General features: G+C 33.2%; 1 protein-coding gene across 6 annotated transcripts in view; it reads left to right on the forward strand.

Moving 5' to 3' along the window:
* CSNK1G3 (casein kinase 1 gamma 3) overlaps positions 1-17,620 on the forward strand; it is a 124,395-nt gene that overhangs the window by 86,881 nt on the left and 19,894 nt on the right. For 3 of the 6 annotated variants that reach the window (XM_060093291.1, XM_060093288.1, XM_060093289.1), the window contains exons 7-11: positions 6,764-6,849; positions 6,967-7,051; positions 9,269-9,417; positions 12,568-12,663; positions 16,345-16,440. In XM_060093291.1, the coding sequence (XP_059949274.1) occupies positions 6,764-6,849; positions 6,967-7,051; positions 9,269-9,417; positions 12,568-12,663; positions 16,345-16,440 (512 nt within the window). The remainder of the gene's footprint in view (positions 1-6,763; positions 6,850-6,966; positions 7,052-9,268; positions 9,418-12,567; positions 12,664-16,344; positions 16,441-17,620) is intronic. The other 3 variants (XM_060093290.1, XM_060093292.1, XM_060093293.1) reach the window with 3 other exon arrangements.

Here is a 17,620-nt window from a genome sequence, read left to right on the forward strand (position 1 = left end):
TTGATGATGGCCATTCTGACTGGTGTGATGTGATATCTCATTGTAGTTTTGATTTGCATTTCTGTAATGATTAATGATGTTGAGCATCGTTTCATGTGTTTGCTGGCAATCTGTATATCTTCTTTGGAGAAATGTCTGTTTAGGTCTTCTACCCATTTTTGGATTGGGTTGTTTGTTTTTTTAATATTGAGCTGCACGAGCTGCTTGTAAATTTTGTAGATTAATCCTTTGTCAGTTGCTTCATTTGCAAATATTTTCTCCCATTCTGTGGGTTGTCTTTTCATCTTGTTTATGGTTTCCTTTGCTGTGAAAAGCTTTGAAGTTTCATTAGGTCCCATTTGTTTATTTTTGTTTTTATTTCCGTTTCTCTAGGAGGTGGGTCAAAAAGGATCTTGCTGTGATTTATGTTATAGAGTGTTCTGCCTATGTTTTCCTCTAAGAGTTTGATAGTTTCTGGCCTTACATTTAGGTCTTTAATCCACTTTGAGTTTATTTTTGTGTATGTTGTTAGGGAGTGTTCTAATTTCATTCTTTTACATGTAGCTGTCCAGTTTTCCCAGTACCACTTATTGAAGAGGCTGTGTTTTCTCCATTGTATATTCTTGCCTCCTTTATCAAAAATAAGGTGACCATATGTGTGTGGGTTTATCTCTGGGCTTTCTATCCTGTTCCATTGATCTATATTTCTGTTTTTGTGCCAGTACCATACTGTCTTGATTACTGTAGCTTTGTAGTATAGTCTGAAGTCAGGGAATAGCTACAGTTTTAAAAGATTATCTGTATGAAGCACTGACACATACTAGGATATTAACATGTGTTGGTTGTATATTTTATGTGATACATATATTCCTGAGGAGCAAAATTTGAATTGACTCTTTACATAACTTTAAAATTTATTGGCAAACCTATTTAAAATAATCTTTAATGGTACCTGTTGTAAAGAAACTTGTCACTTTTCAATGTTTTAGTTGCTTAAAGCAAGGGTTCCTATAATAAGGATTTTTGCCTTTTAGAAAAACATCAATTTTCAAACAGGCCTTTGTAGTTGAGTGCTTTAAAAATGTGAACAGCATTTAATAAGGGCCATATTACCTTTGGGAGAATGTTTTTCATCTAACACAACTGTTAAAAACCAGAAGGATGTATTCTTTTTTTTTTTTTTTTTCGGTATGTGGGCCTCTCACAGTTGCGGCCTCTCCCGTTGCGGAGCACAGGCTCCGGACGCACAGGCCCAGCGGCCATGGCTCACTGGCCCATCCGCTCCGCGACATGTGGGATCTTCCCGGACCGGGGCATGGACCCGTGTCCCCTGCATTAGCAGGCGGACTCTCAACCACTGCGCCACCAGGGAAGCCCAGAAGCATGTATTCTTTAGTTACTGTGTTTCAAAGAGAAAGCCTTCCTCATGACTTCTATTTCTTGGCAAAATTTACTTCCAAATTTGTCAGTTGATGATAGAACACAAAGAAAGGAATTATGAGGGTAAGGAGCATTAGCAGACTGAGTTTCAGTAGTACATTTATTTTACTAGCTCATAGTTGTGGCTTGAATTTTTACATACTGTGTAGGTTATGAGACTAATACTGTTCTCTGAGACAAGCATGTAGGCAAGATCACCTTATGATCATGGCTTATTGTCACTGTGGTAACTAAAGCCCCCCTTTGGATTGAATTCAAAGAATTGCCTTTATGGTGAATTCTTTTCCTTAACAAAGAATCCTACTGTAGGGCTCAGTACACTTGTCCCTTAGTATCCACGAATTGATTCCAGGACCCCCTGAGGATACCAAAATCCGGGGGTGCTCAAGCCCTTAATATAAAATCGCATATTATTTGCATATAACCTACACACATTCTCCCATATACTTTAAATCATCTCTCGATTATTTATAATAACTAATACAATGTAAACACTTTGTAAATAGCTGCCAGCCCATGGCAAGTTCAAGTTTTGCTGTTTGGAACTTTCTGGAATTATTTTTTCATGGATATATTCAGTCTGTGGTTGGTTGAATCCACAGATGCAGAACCCAAAGATATGGTGGGCTCACTATATTTATATATCACTTAGCATTTAGCTTTAAAACCATATGCTATAATATACAGGTCTTGCTTGTGTATTGATTAATCTGTCCCCACATGTTTCATGTTTTTTGATGCTGTTGTAAATTTTATTGCTGTTCAAATTCATTTTCCAATTGTTCATTGCTAGTATAGAAATACAATTAATTTTTATATGTTGACCTTGTATCCTGTATCCTTGGTAAAACTCATTTTCTAGTTCTAATAGATTTTTTTTAATTTAGGATTTTTTTACATAAAAAATCATGTTCTCTGCAAAGAAGGATAGGTTCATTTCTTCATTTACAATCTGAATTTCTTTTAATTTTTTTCTTGCTTTTTTTGTACTGACAAGAACTTCCAGTACAACATTGAATAGAAAATGTGAGAGTGAACACCCTTGCTTTGTTCCTGATCTTAAGGGTGCCTTTCCTCATGTAAGAATTATATCAGTTGTAGGTTTTTCATAGAAGGCCTTTGTCAGAATGAAGAAGTTTCCTTCTTTTCCTCATTTGATGAGAGTTTTTATCACAAATGCAAGTTAGATTTTCTCAAGTACTTTTTCTATATTTGAGATGATCTTATGATTTATATCTTTTCTTCTTTAATTATGGAGAATTACATCCATTGCTTTTTGAAAGTTAAACCAACCTTAAAGTCATAGGGTGAACCCCACTTAGTCATGGTGTACTATCTTTTTAAGGATTTTGCATCTGTGTTGATGAGAGATATTTCCTGTAGTTTTCTTTGCTTATAATGCCTTTGTCTGGCTTTGGTAACGGTGTAATGAATTAACTTGGGAAGGGTTTCCTTCTCTTCTATTTCCTGAAAGAGTTCGTGTAGAAATAGTATTGTTCCTTAAATGTTTAATAGAACTCACCAGTGATGGCATCTGGGCTTAGGGTTATATTTTGGGAAGATCAGAAATTAGAAATTAAATTTTGTTTAATTGGTATAGAGCTATTCACATTTTCTTCTTGAGGCAGTTTTGATAATTTGTAGCTTTCAAGGTATTTGTCCATTTCATCTAAGTTGTTGAATGTATTGGCATATTGTTAGTTTGTAATATCCCTTTATCATCCTTTTAATGTCTGTAAGCTCTGTCCTGATGTCCCCTTGTTGCCCCTGATATTAGTAATTTGTGTTTTCTTTCCTGTATCCTAATGAGAGGATTAATTTTATTGAACTTTTCAAATAACCAGCATTTGATTTCAAAATTTTTTCTACTGGTTGTCCATTTTCTCATTATTGGTTTTCTGATTTGTCATTATTTTCTTCTTCTACTTATTTTGGATGGTCTTAGCATCAACATAGATAAGTGAATCATAATACAGTCTTGAAATAGACCCATACATAGATGCTCAGTTGATTTTTGAGGATGGTGCAGAAGTTATTCAAGGGGAAAAGATAGCCTTGTCAAGAAACTGTGTGAGAAAACTAGGCATCAATATGGAAAAAAAGGAATCTAAACTCTTACCCAACCCCACAACAAAAGCAAACAAACAAAAAATACTTCAAATGATTCATAGATTTAAATGTTAGAACCAAAACTATAGGATTTCTTGAAGGAAAAATAGGAGAAAATATTTGTGACCTTAGGGTAGTCAAAGATTTTCTAGTTAACACATAAAAAAGCATAAACAATAAAACAACAACAGAAAAAACCAATAAATTGGGTTTCATCTAAGTGTAAACTTCTGTTCTTTGAAAGATACTGTTAAGAAAATGAAAAAAGTAAGCTACAGTGTGAGAGAAAGTATTTGCAAAACTTATTCCTAAAAATGAGTTATATCCAAAATATACAAACAGCTCTTACAGATTTATTATAAGACAAATAGTACAATTTTTTTAAAATGGGTAAAATGTTTGGAAATGTGACAAAAAGATATATGAATGACCAGTAACACACATGAAACAACATTCAAAAAAGATCACCAGTGAAATTCAAATTAAATGACAGTGAGCCAACACTTCATGGCCATTAGCATGGCTAAATTTGAAAGAGTGACCATACTAAATGTTTGACAGGCTCTGGAGCAGCTGGAAGTCTCATGTATTGCTGGTGGAAATATAAAATGACACAATCCCTTTGGAAAACAGTATAGAAGTTTATTTTCTTTCTTTTTTTAAAAAAATAAATTTATTTATTTATTTTTGGCTGCATTGGGTCTTTGTTGCTGTGTATGGGTTTTCTCTAGTTGTGGTGAGCGGGGGCTACTCTTCATTGTGGTGCATGGGCTTCTTATTGCTTGGTTTCTCTTGTTGCGGAGCCTGGGCTCTAGGTGCATGGGCTTCAGTAGTTGTGGCTCACGGGCTCTAGAGTGCAGGCTCAGTAGTTGTGGTGCAGGGGCTTAGCTGCTGCTCCGCAGCATGTGGGGTCTTACCGGACCAGGGCTCAAACCCGTGCCCCCTGCATTGACAGGCAGATTCCTAACCACTGTGCCACCAGGGAAGTCCCTAGAGGTTTCTTATAAAGTTAAACCTACACTTCCATATTACGCAGTAATCCCACTCCTGGATGTTTACCCAGAGAAATGAAAACATATGTCCACACAAAGACTTGTACAAGAACGTTCCTAACAGCCTTATTCACATTAACTCAAAACTGGAAGTTACTCAAAGGTCCATCAGTAAGCAAACGGATAAATAATTGTGGCAGTTAAAAGTAATGAGGTACTAATGCATACAACAACAGGAATGAAGCAAAAGAATCCAGACACTAGGGTCCATACTGTATGATCCTATTCATGTGAAACTCTGTAAAAAATCAAATTTACTATAGAATGACAGAAAACAGGTGAGTGGTTGAGACCAGGGGAGGGGGAGAATAACTGGCAAGGGGTAAAAGGGAATCTTTTGGAGTGTGGAAATAATTCTTGATTGTGTCAGTACTTAGTTCTGTGTATTGTCAAAATTTATCAAACTGTACCCTTTAATAAGTGTATTTTATTGTATGTAAAATTATACTAAAGTAAAAGAAGTTTCTTGTTTAGTGATTATCAAATCTGGCTGTACATCAGAATCATCTGCTAAGCTTTTTAAAGTGTACATTCTTCTACCCTATGTCATACCCAAAGAATCGATGTTTAACATTAGGCCTGCTCATTTGAGGTTCTTAAGAGTTTCAGAGGTGATTCTGATTCTCAGAGGGACTTCAAAAATAATTTTTTTTCTTTCTTAAGACTCTTTTCATTCTTAAGACTCCTAGGACCTAATAAAGTGAAATTTTAGTTATAAAAGGCATTACTGATTTTTTTCATGAATTCACATCCTGCTTTCATTAATGGCTTTTAGAAGAACTTTATATTACTTATTTTGAAAGTTTGCTATTTTTAATAGCATATGCTTACATTGTTAAAATATGAAATATAAGAAAAATTCCCATTATATCACATTTTTGCCTATTTGAAATGAGCTATTGAAATGTCCTGTCTAGTCCTCCAGTCTCATACCCCTAATTACTAATGATTTGATGCATATTTTTCTAGATATTTCCCTATGCTTATAGAAAAGAGATATTCTAATCTAATTTTATATGTTTTAAAATAGTCATTTATATATTTAAGTAGTATGCGTTGAATGCCTGCTCTGTGGCAGCCGTTACACTAGGCCCTGAGGCTATTGAGCCAAAGAGATATCTGCTCTCCTATGATGTTGTCAGATGGGAGGATAGATGTTGATTAAATAAAAACACAAACATATATATTAAAACTGTAGCAAGTGTTACAGAAGACAATTATAGAATGTTGTAAGATTACATAGTAAAAATTAAAACCTTTTTTGACCCTTTTACTCTAGTTCGGTTCCATCCTTTGAAAAGTGTGCTTTTTCTAAAGTATTTAGTACTGCTTGGATAGTATGAGTATTCATTTGGATGAAACAACTTGCACATGAACATCCCCATATTAAAGTATTATTTTATCCTCTTATTGTTAGTCAGCATTTTTGTATTATTTTAAAATACTAAGAAAACTTAAATATTTAACTTAAGTGACAAAAAATTGAAAAAAGATTCACTCAGCAAATATTTATAAGTACCTCCCTGAGTCTTGGTCTGTGATTATCATTCAGTTATATGCTATACAACATTTTGTTACTAGAACAACAATAGCAACTTGAAAATGGCAATTTGTTCTGGCAGCATATTTTTGGTGCTGTCAGAGGAGTTATTACTGTTGGAGTGTGTCAAACACAGTGCTTTTAAAAATATGTTACACAATATACTAATTGTATTTGATATTAATAGAGAGTATGTGGGGTGGAATTTTTGTGCTCATATAAGTTTAGGAAATGGAGACCTAAAGTTAAACATTTTTAGCTCTAAGTATTTTCAAAACTTTTAATATGTCACATTCTGAATCTTTTAAGATGGAGCTGTAGTACACGGTGATTCTCTTTTTGATCATGGAACCCTTTCCTCCTTGCCTTATAGTTCTATGAATAGATATTTAAGGAAAGAAATAAATCTCCAGTAGTATCTAAAAAAATCATAGTGACATGTTTTAAAGATGCATGATAATTTTAATGTAAAACATTATTGTTTAAACATGATTTTTCTCTCTCGTAAGTACCAGATTGGTATTTTATATTTATACGCTGAGCTTTGGGGAATTAATTTACATAAAAGGAAAGAATCATTTCTCCATTCTTGCATCCTAAACTGGGAAAGGAAAATGAAATTTATGTTTCTCTTATATTTCAGAACAAAGTAGAAGAGATGACTTAGAAGCTTTAGGTCATATGTTCATGTATTTTCTGAGAGGCAGTCTTCCTTGGCAAGGTTTAAAGGTAATTGTTTTTGTGTTTCCTTATTGAATTTCATAAATAGTTAATATATTAAGATACTCTCTTCCACGTATTTAATTTTAAAATTACGTCTCAAGATTCTTTTTCTTTCTGTTTTAGGCCGACACATTAAAAGAGAGGTATCAGAAAATTGGAGATACAAAACGAGCCACACCAATAGAAGTGTTATGTGAAAATTTTCCAGGTAATGAATAATGCTGCTTGATACATGTGCTTATTATACACAGAAAACTAGAACTGTTCATTTTCATTGCTTAAGTTGATAAGTACTTTTTTCATGCTTAAAAAATATGATTCAAAAGATGTCAGCAGGACTTCCCTGGTGGCACAGTGGTTGGGAGTCCACCTGCCAATGCAGGGGGCATGGGTTTGATCCCTGGTCTGTGAAGATCTCACATGCTGTGGAGCAGCTAGGCCCATGCACGACAACTACTGAGCCTGAGCTCTGGAGCCTGCGAGCCACAACTGCTGAGCCTATGTGCCACAACTGCTGAAGCCCGTGCACCTAGAGCCCATGCTCCACAGCGAGAGAGGCCGCTGTAATGAGAAGCCCGTGCACCACAACGAGTGGCCCCTGCTCACCACAGCTAGAGAGGGCCTGCATGAAGCAACGAAGACCCAACGCAGCCAAAAATAAATAAATAAATTTAAAAAAGGAAAAAAAAGATGTCAGCATTTGATACACAGACCACAGGGCAATGTGTATACTCACTTTTGTAAAATGGTATTAATGGAAGAAAATTCATCTTTTAATAGTGTTGACCAGTACCAGCTAAAGTAATATTTTCTTCAATAGCATACTTTTAATAAGTTGAAATATTTGCTTAGAAATACTAACTGAAGTTTTGGTATCTAATATTAGTCATTTGAGTCTCAATGTCAAGCTCAAAGGAGGTATGTGATGTATGATTTAGTCTGGTTTTCCAAGTACAGTAAAATCTTACTAACCTTAACTACTTTTAGGCTAATTTTGTATTGGGGAGCTTTATGAAGATAGATTTGCTCTCATGTAGATTTTTGGCAACTCACGTGAAATCAACAAAAATTTACTTAAGATTCCTAAATCAATTAAGGGATAAGAATAATGTGTCCCTAATGTGTTAAAATACCTGTTTTGATTTATGCAATAACGTTAAATGAGAACCAAACTTGAAGATAGAAGATGGAGCTTATATCTCACTTCAGTATTTACAGGTTCTCCTGTACAGTGCTGGCATTATTATTGTAATAGTATCAGCAGCATAATCTCAGGTAGCCCTTTTTCAAGTTTGCTTTTATTATTCATTGACAGTAAACTTTAATTATGTATTTTGCTTTCTTGCTATAACATATAGAACTGGAAGATTAAAAGAAAAAATCGGTTGATAGTACTAACAGTTTAGGTGTAGGCAGATTGGCTATACCTTATTAAGAAGCTTATACAAATTTCTGCAGGAAAAATGGGGGTGCCAAAGTAATTAGCCAGGTGATTAGCTAGAAAGTGGAATAGTGGGAGAGTCACCATGTGACTGGGTCACTGGATGCTACTTTCATGCCTGTTAGGCTATGGGTGATCCTTTTCTTATTAGCTTCCATGAACCAATTGGATCAAAACAGCAGCTAGGTGTAACCTACCATCTCTTATGATAGTGCTTTTATGTGCTCTGATGGTTAAACACTGTTTTACTAATTGCTGACCATTTTGCATATTGATTTTTATGGCTTTTTCTTTCTTTTACTTCTGGAAAATATGACCTTTAAAAAAATACATCTCTAATATATTTGGGAATTATAATAGCATGCAAAGGTTTATGTATTACAAAATAATTGTTAACATTTATGACCAGAAATTAAGAGAAGAATTAAACTGTCTTCCTGAATCTGTTTTAGCTTTATGTTGCTAGGTCAGTTGATTAGAATACCATTTAGCCAAGGTTAAGAATTTGAATCTTCTATTGGTCATTTAGTGTCACTGATTCTAAAGGAAATCCAGCAAGGTAGTGCAAATGTTTTCATGTATAAATCAATTCCTATCAGTATTTAAAATAATTTTTAAAAATTGAGCTTAGTATTGTGTTTTGTGATTAAATAACTATGCATTATTAAGTTTCTATTTCAACCTTGAATACTGTCCAAGGTTTCTATTAAAAATAATGTAAAATAAAAATTTTAGCCTTTCCTAATGAATTGAAACAAAAATAATGTTTGTTAAATCTCTGATTTATCTTTTGTCCCTATTTCCTTTCTTCCCTTCTTTCCCCCTTTTAATTTCATTGTTATTAAGTTCGTAATATTTTAAATTTTAGTAGAATTTTGTTACTTTTTTATGTTTTTATAATACCCTGTGCTTTTAGATATTTATAATTTTATTATTAATGAGTATTAGAAAAGTTTAATGAGAAAATTTTTATTTCCGTTCTAGAAGAAATGGCAACATATCTTCGTTATGTAAGAAGGCTAGATTTTTTTGAAAAACCAGACTATGACTACCTAAGAAAACTTTTTACTGACTTGTTTGATCGAAAAGGGTATATGTTTGATTATGAATATGACTGGATTGGTAAGCAGTTGGTGAGTACTCCAGGCTATATAATAAAAATAAAAGATTATTTGTAGTATTTAACCTTCTTTTTCATAGTACAGATCCTTTATTTAAAAAGAGTTGAGAACAAATAATTTTTTATTTTGAAGTACAGTTGATTTACAATATTATATTAGTTTTAGGTGTACAACATAGTGATTCAATATTTTTATAGATTATACTCCATTTAAAGTTATTACAAAATAATAGCTATATTTTTCTGCACTGTACAGTATATCCTTATTGTTGATTTATTTCATACATAGTAGTTTGTCTCTTAATCCCATACTCCTGTCTTGCCCCTCCCCTCTTCTTTCTCCTCACTGGTAACCACTAGTTTGTTCTCTATATGTGTAAGTCTGTTCCTATTTTGTTATATACATTTGGTTGTTTTAGTTTTTAGATTCTACATATCAGTGATAACAGAGTATTTGTCTTTCTCTGTCTGGCTTATTTCACTAAGCATAGTACTCTAGGTCCATCCACATTGTTGCAGATAGCAGAATTTCATTCTTTTTTTTATGGCTGAGTTATATTCATATATGTGTGTGTGTGTGTGTATCCATATCTGTATCTGTATCATCTCCGTATCTTCTTTATCCATTCATCTGTTGGGCACTTAGTTTGCTTCCATATCTTCAATATTTTGGCTATTGTGAATAATGCTGTTATGAACATTGGGGTGCATTAGTGTTTTCATTTTCTTGGATATATACCCAGCAGTGGAATTGCTGGATCATATGGTAGTTCTGCTTTTAGTTTTTTGAGGAATCTCCATACTGTTTACCATAGTGGCTGCACCAATTTGAATTCCCACCAATAATGCACAAGGGTTCCATTTTTTCCATATCCTCACCAACCCTTGTTATGTCTTGTCTTTTTTATAATGGCCATTCTGACAAATGTGAGGTGATATCTCATTATGGTTTTGATTTGCATTTCTCCGATGATTTGCAGTGTTGAGCATTTTTTAATGTAACCGTTAGCCATCTGTATGTTTTCTTTGGAAAAATATTTATCCAGGTTGTCTGCTCATTTTTTAATTGGGTCCTTTGTTTTTTTTGGTATTGTATGAGCTGTTTATAAATTTTGGATATTAACCTCTTGTAGGTTATATCATTTGCAAATATTTTTTCCCATTCAGTAGGTTGTCTTTTCATTTTGTTGATGGTTTTCTTTGCTGTGCAAAAGCTTTTAGGTTTAATTAGGTCCCATTTGTTTATTTTTGCTTTTGTTTCTCTGCCTTAAGAGACAGATCTAAAAAATATTGCTGCAGTTTATGTCAAAGAGTGTTCTGCTTATGTTCTCTTCTAGGAATTTTATGGTTTCATAGATAAAGGTCTTTAATCCATTTTGAGTTTATTTTTGTATATGGTGTTAGGAAATGTTCTAATCTCATTCATTTACATGTAGCTGTCCAGTTTTCCCATCACCACTTATTGAAGAGACTGTCTTTTCTTCACTGTATATTCTTGCCTCCTCTTTCACAGATTAATTGACCACAAGTGTGTGGGTTTATTTCTGGGCTGTCTATTCTACTCCATTGACGTATGTGTCTGTTGTTGTGCCAGTACCATGCTGATTTGATTACTGTAGCTTTGTAGTATAGTCTGAAATCAGGGAGTGTGATACCTCCAGCTTTGTTCTTTTTTTCTCAAGATTGTCTTGGCATTTCAGGGTCTTTTGTGGTTCCATATACATTTTAGGATTGAGAATAAATAATTTTTAACGGGTTCATTTTATTTCTTTTTTATGGACGTTTCAGGTAGCATAATATAAAAATTATTCTTTGAATTTTGTAAAAACCTTACATTCGGAGTCTACTTTTTAGAGTAATGAGTTATTTTGAACGTTTTACTTCTGATTTAGTTCTTAATGTCAAATATACTTTTTAAAAATATAATATTCTAGTGATAACTTTTAAAAGATCAGCTAGTTTTTTTCAGCTAGTTTTTTTCCTTTAGTCATCTTTCAAAACATTTGTAATTTTAAAATATGTATTAATTATTCTAGCAGTTTTAGGTTATCTTGGAATAGACTGATACATATTGGAGCATGTTTAGGTTTTTAAAACTGTACCAAGTTTTCATAGTTTAAAAAAAATTGTCTTGATCATAACTGTGGGATGGGTGTCATTACTTAAATGAAGTTATCATTAAATTCTTTCTTTGAAGTGGTGACTTCCAGAAAATCAAATATGTATTCTCACTAGTCTTTTTTTTTTAAATATGTAAGAATGCCTTACAAAATTTTCTATAATTATGGCTCACTGTTAGCAAATTGTTTTCCAAATTTGGAACTGCTGAACTCTCAGATTCAAGTATTTTTGAACAACTGACTTACTTAAGCATTTAATCTGTAGTTTTCTTAACTCCAAAGTGATTTGAATATATATGGTATCTAAAATGCAAATCTGAATATACTTTGATTAAAGTATTTATATGAAGTTTTGAATTATATTTGAAAATTTTAATTTTATATAAGCCTCTTCTGAGCTAAAATATTGACAGTAAGCAATTTTATTAGCTTACTTAAAAAATTATTCCCTTAGGGGCTTCCCTGGTGGCGCAGTGGTTTAGAGTCCACCTGCCGATGCAGGGGACACGGGTTCGTGCCCCGGTCTGGGAGGATCCCACATGCCGCGGAGTGGCTGGGCCCGTGAGCCATGGCTGCTGAGCCTGCGCGTCTGGAGCCTGTGCTCCGCAACGGGAGAGGCCACATCAGTGAGAGGCCCGCGTAATGCAAAAAAAAAAAAAAAAAAAATTATTCCCTTAATTTTCTTAAAATAATTTTTTCTGTTTATATATTGGCTTTGGAAATGAGAAACATAAACAAATACACTTTCATTTTTTGCTATGAAAAAGTAACCTAAAAGTAATGACAGTATTAGAAGGTCTTTTGTTGATATAAAACTAAATACTTGATAAAGTATTTAAATATTTTGAAAATACTTTAAAAAGTAGCTATGATCTCTTTGTTGTATTTAACAACATATTTTAGGAAAAGTATCTTTTCTTAAGGCCTTACTTTATTTAACAGTGTGTTTTATTTTTTTTCCTTGAATATGTTAAGTAGCTAAATAATTTTAAATAAGAGTTCTGAAATAGAATGCATTGATTCTAATTGTTATTGTATTGTAGCCTACTCCAGTGGGTGCAGTTCAGCAAGATCCTGCTCTGTCATCAAACAGAGAAGCACATCAACACAGAGATAAGATACAACAATCCAAAAATCAGGTTTGCTGCCCTTTTAGATATGAAATGTCTTAATTTGCTTCTGTATTACCTTCTCACAGTTTATAAATATATTTGGTGTTTTATCATGCGCAGATGACAGCTTTATATGTGTATGCATTTGCGTGTGCATGTGTGTGTATACATACTTGTATATACGTATTAAAGGGTTGAAATACATATTTTTTTCTTTTATAAAGCAGACTGTATACACACGTATTAAGGATAGAAAATGCATATATTTTCAATAGCTAGATTCTTTCCCCTAATGTTCACATTAAAAATGTTTAATCATAAATCCTAATTAGTAGTATAAGTTAGTATAATAAACTTTGAGCAATGTTTGATATTCTGTTAGAATGGAAGTATCTGGATACCCTGTTGGAATGAATTGTAATAGCAGTTGGTCTTTCTAACTATAGTCTAGTTTAGTGTACTAAATTATTTACTGAGTTCCTGTTATTTGAAAGCTACTATTCTCCACATTGTAGAAATTCCTAAGTAAGGAAAACATATAACCTGTAAGAAATGATTTTGTAATCAGTGGCTAAGACCTCTCTCAGCCTCTGGAATCAGTCATATCTGGATATGGCTTGACCCTGGGCAGATTACTCATTCACTCAAAGCCTCAGTTCTCATCTATAAAATAAAAATAGTGCATTTAATTCCTAGCATATAGTAAGCTTTCATTAAGTCTCAACTCTTGTGGCTGGTATTACTGTTATCATTATTACAATAAATTCACAAATAACTACATTACAATGCAGAATAAACTCTACCATAGGAAATACATTAATAAAGTGCCAAGGAGGATCATTGGAATATGTAGGATCTATAAAGATTTGATGGCAAAGGTGGCTTTTGAGATGAGCCTGAAGAATGAATGGGATTTTTAAAGGCAGGTGAAGGGATAAGAGCATTTTGGGGAGAGTGAACAGTAAAAAATATAAAGCAGAAGTTTAAAAATGTAGAATATGTTTGAGGAGAAATAAGCAGTTGGCTTGGAGCAGAGAGTAGGTTCAAGACAAGGCATAGAAGATTCATTGAAGAGTTTGTATTTCCTGGGTAAGGTATATTGGAAGCTGTTGAAATTTTTGAGCAACGTTTTTACTCTTCTCATTTTTGTATAAGGAAGCTTTATTGAATCCTTTTGACATAAAAATTTTTGCTGTCACCCTGAGTTAAACAGGGCCTTTAGAATTTTGGGTTATAACCCTTTTTGGAGAAGGATAGTGTGTTATCCTTTTTGTATCCCATCAGGGTTCAGGTGAGGGTTAAATAAGAAATGAAATCAAAGAAAAAACACAACTTATTAAAAATAATTGCCAAATAAAATGCTGCATTTAAGAAATATTTAACAACATTATGCTTTAAAGTATAGAGAATTTAAAAAGATTAGTTTTATAATTTCACCTTAGAAAAATTGGGACAGTAAAGGGTCTTATATATAAATTACTTCCAATATAAATTACAACTTGTTGATAGCTTGAGTACTCTGATAAGATGCTGTATATAGAAAGAAATGGGAGAAATCAAAACTTGGAGTTTGTGTTTTATAAATCAGTTAATTTCTCAAATGTACATGGAAGAAGATCAGTAATTCATGTTCTGTGAAGATCTCCACTTGAGCTGTTAGGTATTGTAATAAGTGAAATTCTTATTGTTGAATTAAATTTTTGTTGAAATAAATTTAAATGTTTTAAAGTTTAACTTTCTACATGTTTCAGATATATCTTGCTAGCTCGATTGCCAGCTCACTGAGTGTGGGAACCATATTTTGTTGATGTAGTACTTATTGCACTAAACGTAAGGAGTCAGTTTTCTTCTCAGGAAATCCTTTAGGATAGCTTATATATTGAATTTGAAACCAGGACATGCAGATTCTTACCATGATAGAAACATTGTATATCTAGAAAAAATTTCTTAACTATCTGTGATGCAGTAAACAGCTTAAGTTGTGTGATAAACCCATAGTTCACAATCCCAAAAGAAGAAAGGTTAATTCTTTAAATATCTGAAACCTTTGTAATGTCCCCAGATAAACAACTGTAACTTAGAGTCAATGGTTGAAGTTCAGGGAATCTGGAAATTTTACAGAAAATGTTGGGTGCATGCAAATGTTTATCCTGAGGCGAGGTTGCATAGCTCTTACTGTCTTCTTAAAAGGTCCATGGTTCCCAAATGTTGCCTGCTGTCCTAGGCAACATTTAGATCTTTGTCTCTCTTTTAGTATGATTTTCATTCTTTCATCTTGTTAAGATTTGGTCTTGTCTAATTTATTTCACTTTAACCCTACAAATCTGCTAAATTCTGGTGATAAATTTGGAGGATTTAATGAAAAGATATTATAGAACTGTCATAATTGTTTTGATGACATATTTCATGCCACAGAATGTAGTTTTTCGTTGTACAGTTTAATTTAGGAAGTTTAGTGCCAGAACATTTATTCTTTGTGTCCACTTGATTTCAACATCTCTTCCCCTAAAGGGTTACTCTGGCTCCTGATATGCTTAGGCTCCGTATAGCCCAGTGTACTTGGCACTTCGTGGCAAGATTTTCCTTACTTTGGTTGAAAAAGAAAGAAAAGAGCCCTGAAGTCTTTAGAACATAATGTAATTGTGATAAGGAGCTAGGTAGTAATATTGGAAGAGCAGTAGGCTCTCAGTTTGAATCCTTTGTGTACTCTTTGCTACCTCTATGACCTTAGAGAAGTATTTAATGTTTCAGTGTTTTCATCAGTAAAATGAGGGTGATACTATCTATCTCAAAAATGAGATAACACATATAAAGCAGCTAATGCAGAACCAAACATGTAATAGAAACTTAAATATTGTAAAGCTTCCCCCTCTTCTTATTAGTGCCGTCCACATTTTCCTGAAACATAGAAATTGACCCCTATTAAGCAGTTACTCCTAATTCTGTTACTAGATTATTATTAGTTTGTGGTTATTGCCATACAAGTTTGCCAAGTCATCTAAAAGCTTCAAGAATTATCAGCCTATTTCATGGAAATGGGTTTCTTAATTTGAACCAGATAAAAAGATCAAGGAGGCAAAGAGATTCATATATGTAAGACTGTCACTTAAAAAAATTGTTTACCATATCCTCTTGGTATTCTATATAGCACTTCTCGCTTTTCGAAGAATTTTTCTGTTTTCTTGTATTATCCTCACAATCAGAAACAGGGTACTAAGCAAGAAGAGAAAAGTTTTCTGGGACCTTAAGTATGGCTATTTGAGTACTATCTTTTTATTCACCTTGCTAGAAGTAGTTCCTCATCAGAAAACTAATGGGGACCTCTACTGTAAGAAAATATAGTGGATGCCTTTTTAAAACATTTCATGGTTTATTTGGAGTACTTTCTTGACCACGTCATTTTTACCTCTCTAATTTTTGTTAACTTTATAAAGTTAGTGAGTGGAGTCTGTGATATCTAAAGTCCTTTCACTTCTAAAATTCTGTGATTCTATTTTATTTTTGTGGTTGATCATTACATTATTGTAGCATTTTAACTGAAATCTCTCCATGTTCAATATGCAAGGATAACTGCATTTGTGACTCAGAATAGTAAGGGTATTTTAAATTTCCTTTTATACGTTTGTTTTCTATATTATAAGGATGAGATGTTTAACATTTTGGGTTTCTCTTCTTCCATGCATGCCACATGCATTAAATAAATGGCAGTCGGCAGACCACAGGGCAGCTTGGGACTCCCAGCAGGCAAATCCCCATCATTTGAGAGCTCACCTTGCAGCAGACAGACATGGTGGCTCGGTACAGGTATTTTCTGATTTTTGCATGAGTGATTATTTCCCAAATTTATACAACTAACCCTTTTTGGAACTCATGGCATGATTTCATATCCTAATGAAAAACTTGTTGCTGAACCTCCATAATTCTATTCCTTTGTATTTAACCAAAAAGCAGAATTAACATGGTCTAGCAAGACCACCAGGGATACTAAGATTTTGCCTTTGTTCATTTTTGCAAGCATATGCCACAGTATTTAAGTAAGTTGTACTCACAATAGGTTAGAAAAACAAAATGTATTACTTGAAATATGTGTTAAACTTGATTTTCCAATAATAAGCTCAGTCTTTTTTCATGCTTTAAGTAAGAGAATATTTTTTATATCTTTTTCCTTTCATTGATTTTGCCTCCTTCAAACTAGTTAAGTAGATATCTAACTTTTTCATCCTCAGTCCTTAGAATGTACTTTCTGATTAATTGGTCAAATAAACATGACCCTAATTTTATCATGATATATTTTGTTTGTACTTGGAGAAAATAGCACATGGAGAAAATAATTTCAAGGACAAGTATTTATTAAATATTTCCCTCAATTTTCTGGATATTTACAAAAATTTAAAGCTGTCCCTTATTCTTTTTGACGTGTTCCTTTTTTCCCCCTTTTCAGTATATTTAGAGATAGCTACTATATTCTGCCCTCACATGCCCCCCTAAATTTTAACCTTTTGTGTGTATTATAAAATTAGAAAAAGATTACTGAGTCTCTTAGTTCTTTTAAAAATGTCAGTTTAAGGTAATCTGAATGCTGGTTTAAAGTAATTGAGATGATAAATGTTATCTCAATCCATTTCAATCTAGAACCTAGATTTGATTTTTTTTCCTCCACATATTTCCACTTGAACAATTTTCTATTATGTTTTACCAAATCTGCATTTTTCTTAGTATGTATATATACATATATATGCATACACACACACATATGTAATCTGAATCTGTGCTTGGGTTTTATTCTTTATTGATTTGAATTCTAAAAGATCAGTTCTTACTAGTTATCATGTTTTTTCCATCTTTAACTTTTAGAGGTAGTTTAAATTGTGAAACCAAATTTTTTTAAAGAACTTCGTAGTCTATGGAACTTTCAGTAATATGTGTACCAGAAGTATTTGAATAGCACTGTCAAAGTCTAGAGTGAGGGATTCAGAGGCAAGGG

Source organism: Mesoplodon densirostris, chromosome 3, assembly GCF_025265405.1.
Source record: "Mesoplodon densirostris isolate mMesDen1 chromosome 3, mMesDen1 primary haplotype, whole genome shotgun sequence".
NCBI lineage: Eukaryota > Metazoa > Chordata > Mammalia > Artiodactyla > Ziphiidae > Mesoplodon > Mesoplodon densirostris.